This window comes from Rhodamnia argentea, chromosome 10 (assembly GCF_020921035.1).
Source record: "Rhodamnia argentea isolate NSW1041297 chromosome 10, ASM2092103v1, whole genome shotgun sequence".
NCBI classification, from domain to species: domain Eukaryota; kingdom Viridiplantae; phylum Streptophyta; class Magnoliopsida; order Myrtales; family Myrtaceae; genus Rhodamnia; species Rhodamnia argentea.
The window spans coordinates 20,825,144-20,828,939 of NC_063159.1; the positions used below are offsets into that span (position 1 = coordinate 20,825,144).

Sequence of the window (3,796 nt, forward strand, 5' to 3'; positions counted from 1 at the left end):
TGGAGCATTCAAAAAGCACATAATTAAGTCCTAAAACTTATTAAATTGATGAAAGTAAGCCTCTTGTTAATTGCACTTTTTGAAAGTTTTAAGATTCAATTGCACTTTTCTGACAATTTTTATTTATTAATTTACTTTTTGAAAGTTTTAAGACTCAATTGCATTTTTTTTTTGATAAGTTTTAGGACTTTATTCCGTTTATTGAAAGTTTTAGAACTCAATTATATATCCGTGACAAGTTTTAAGCCTTCTGATCTACTTATTCTTTTTATTTTTATTTTTCTTATAAATACGTTTTGTAAAATATCGGATATTTACGATATTTTCTCGCTTTTCCCATAAAATGGATAAATTTATCATTTTTTTTATCGGAAAATTTATCATTTGAAACGAGCGATTTCTTTCTTTCGTCAAGTTTCGACCTTTGGAGCTGCGACGCCATGACAACCTGAACGCTTCGACAACGAGCGTCACGGCGCGGGAACCGGAAGTTCCATATGCGGACTCCGCAGAGGTACTATCCCTCCATTCGCTCTGATGACCGGGTCGTCGACTCGGAACAAGGTGAAGATGAGAATCGGTATCACCATTGCTTGAGGTAACTGCTCTGTCATGGCTTCATCTTTGCCTCCGTGGGTTTGGTACCAAAGGCTTGACTTTGCTCTTTACTGGGGTACTAAGGTATTTTGCGGAGTTGTAGATGAAGTGTTTGTGAAAATCCTTGTGTGAGCTGTAGATATGTTTTTTTTTTTTTTTGGGAGGACGATACCGGGGAGCTTAGGGAGGGATCTTCATATGTGATTCTTCATTCAGAATCTATCAACTCTTTATATTAGTTAACCATTTCGAATCCGTGGATTTGATAAAGCCATTTACGGGTTCCGATTTGTGCACGTTTTAACTTCATTTTGCAATTCACATTGAACTGGTTCCTTCATTCCTAAGCTGAAACCAAACAGGGGAAGGGAATCCCTCTCCAAGGAATTTGATGACTTGTAATGATATTCCATTCATGATTTAGTGGCCATGGAATGGTGTATTCCAGGGCCAGAATCTGGCCAATTCATATTTCAGGGCTTGCGGCAAATGTGTTGGGTCTTTTTAATTATTTTTCTCCTCATCTTTGATCTATTTATTTTTTGCAGATCAATGGAGAACAAATCAGGCAGAATTTGAGCAGTCTTTATTGGTTTCCAAGTTTGACTATTTGTCCAAATATAGGCGACACCATGCATGTCACCTCTCTGTCATTGCCTCCCTTGCAGTTTCAAGTTGTTCAATCAAAGATCAGGGATCAAAGTCAGAAACGCAAGAGCGAGCACTCTTCCAGTTACGGAGTATCAAGAAAACCACCTAAAGGCACCCTCCCAGTCAAACGCGGTCGAAATACAATAAAACTGTTTTCGGAGGAGGATGTATTCCCCTCTTCATTACCGCTGCACACAAGAAACCCCCATGTAATTTACAAAGACATCCAAAGATTTGCAAGACAAAACAAGCTCAAAGAAGCACTCACCATCTTGGACTACATGGATCAACAAGGCATTCCCATCAATGTCACCACTTTCTCTTCCCTTATTGCTGCTTGTGTTCGATCAAAATCTTTAGCTGAAGGAAAGCAGATTCATGCACATATTAGAATAAATGGGCTTGAAAGCAATGAGTTCTTGAGAACAAAGCTTGTGCACATGTACACATCTTGTTGTTCTATTGAAGATGCAAAAATGATTTTTGACACGTGCTGCAGCAAGACTGTTTATCCATACAATGCGATGATCAGAGGTGCTGTTGTTTCAGGAAGACGGCGGTATCTTGATGTCATCTCTACTTTCTCAGAGATGCGGGAAATAGGTGTCGAGTGCAATGAATATACCTTTTCATCCATGATAAAAAGCTTCGCTGGGGCATCAGCTCTTAAACAGGGTTTAAGAACTCATGCTCTTCTGATAAAGAATGGTTTAATAGATAGTAGCCTTTTGAGGACAAGTTTGATTGATATGTACTTTAAATGTGGCAAAGTTAAGTTGGCTTGCCAAGTATTTGAAGAGATTGATGAGAGAGATGTTGTTGTATGGGGGGCAATGATTGCAGGTTTTGCACATAATAGATTGCAAATGGAAGCCATAGAGTATACGAAAATCATGATTAGTGAAGGAATTGCTCCAAATTCAGTTATATTGACAACAATTCTGCCTGTGATTGGGGTGTTACAGGCAAGACGATTGGGTTGGGAGGTTCATGCCTATGTGCTGAAGACAAGGAGTTACTCGAAGCAACTGTTTATACAATCTGGATTGATTGATATGTATTGCAAGTGTGGTGATATGAGATCTGGAAGACAGGTATTTTATGATTCATCTGAAAGAAATGCTATTTCTTGGACAGCTCTAATGTCGGGCTATATCTCAAACGGAAGGCTTGAGCAGGCCTTGAGATCAATTGTGTGGATGCAGCAAGAAGGTTGCAGGCCTGATATTGTCACAATTGCCACTGTCTTGCCGGTTTGTGCCCAGTTAAAGGACTTAAAACATGGGAAGGAGATTCACGCTTATGCTACGAAGAATGGATTTGTTGACAATGTGTCCGTGATTACTTCCTTGATTGTGATGTACTCGAAATGCAGAATCTTGAATTATTCATACAAGTTATTTGAAGGTATGCCACAGAGAAATGTGATCTCCTGGACAGCAATGATTGACTCATGTGCAGAGAGTGGGTTTCTCTATGAGGCTTTGGATGTATTTAGAGCTATGCAGTTGTCAAAGCATAGGCCAGACTCTGTTGCACTGGCAAGGCTGTTGAACGTTTGTACTCAACTTAGAAGTTTGAACCTCGGGAAGGAGGTCCATGGACAGGTTTTGAAGAAAAATTTTGAGACGATCCCTTTCGTTTCTTCAGAAATAATGAGAATGTACGGAAGTTGCCAATCGGTTCTTACTGCAAAGTCCATATTCAGTTCAATCCCTATCAAGGGTTCTATGACTTGGACGGCCATAATTGAGGCTTATGGAATTAATCACATGTATCGTGATGCGATTAATCTTTTTGACCAGATGATATCTGAGGGTTTTACTCCAAATGAGTTCACTTTCCGGGCAGTACTAGATATATGCAACCAAGCTGGATTTGCAGATGATGCTTACCGAATCTTTAACCGAATGTCAGTGGACAATAAAATGAGGGCATCTGGAGAATTGTACTCCTTAGTCATTGGACTTCTTGAACGCGAGGGTTGCTTTGAGGAATCTCAGAAGCTTAAATGGATGAGCACTTCATTGTCACGATATGAAGCTGATTAACATCAACTATATAGAAAAGAAGCAGAAGAAACAATGCATGTCCTGTTGTTTCTCTCCTTGAATTTTCAATTGGCCACCAACTATCTATTGTTGTAAAGTTGTATACCCTTTGTATGGTTCTGTTGCGATGCAGTGTAAAGGTTACATTACATGGCACTTGCTGTGCAAATTTGAGAGTGAATTTTTTGGCAGATGTTCTCGCAGCTGCTTGGTCAAACTTCATTATGATGGTTGTAGTGGAAAAATACTAGAATATACTGAAAATCCTGGAAGTCATTGTCTGTTTGACTTACTCGTGCATGTCCTGATTATGTAAGTATGCGGAAGATTGATAGCGTACGTCTTGAAGACCTGACATTGCTTTACCTTGAGTGCCTTTAATTTCATTTTCCTATGCATACTAGCAATCTTTTCTGTTTTCAATTTCTTTTTACTTCTTTATGATGATGGTATTGCAGCAGTTGGTATTATGGGGTTTATCATGGATTTAGTTCCTT

The 3,796-nt window shown here is 39.1% G+C and overlaps 1 protein-coding gene across 3 annotated transcripts; it reads left to right on the forward strand.

Annotated features, from left to right (window-relative positions):
* The first annotated feature begins 381 nt into the window (after nucleotides 1–381).
* LOC115742261 (pentatricopeptide repeat-containing protein At1g71460, chloroplastic) lies at nucleotides 382–3,584 on the forward strand. Of its 3 annotated transcripts, none has more exons than XM_030676436.2 (2): nucleotides 382–641; nucleotides 1,146–3,584. In XM_030676436.2, exon 2 carries the CDS (start codon nucleotides 1,230–1,232, stop codon nucleotides 3,297–3,299), a length of 2,070 nt encoding a protein of 689 aa, XP_030532296.1. In that variant the 5' UTR covers nucleotides 382–641; nucleotides 1,146–1,229; the 3' UTR covers nucleotides 3,300–3,584. The 3 variants fall into 3 exon arrangements, with proteins under 3 accessions (XP_030532296.1, XP_030532295.1, XP_048127657.1); XM_030676435.2 differs by having other exon boundaries at nucleotides 382–598; XM_048271700.1 differs by lacking the exon at nucleotides 382–641 and adding an exon at nucleotides 693–1,061.
* Nucleotides 3,585–3,796: the final 212 nt, after the last annotated feature.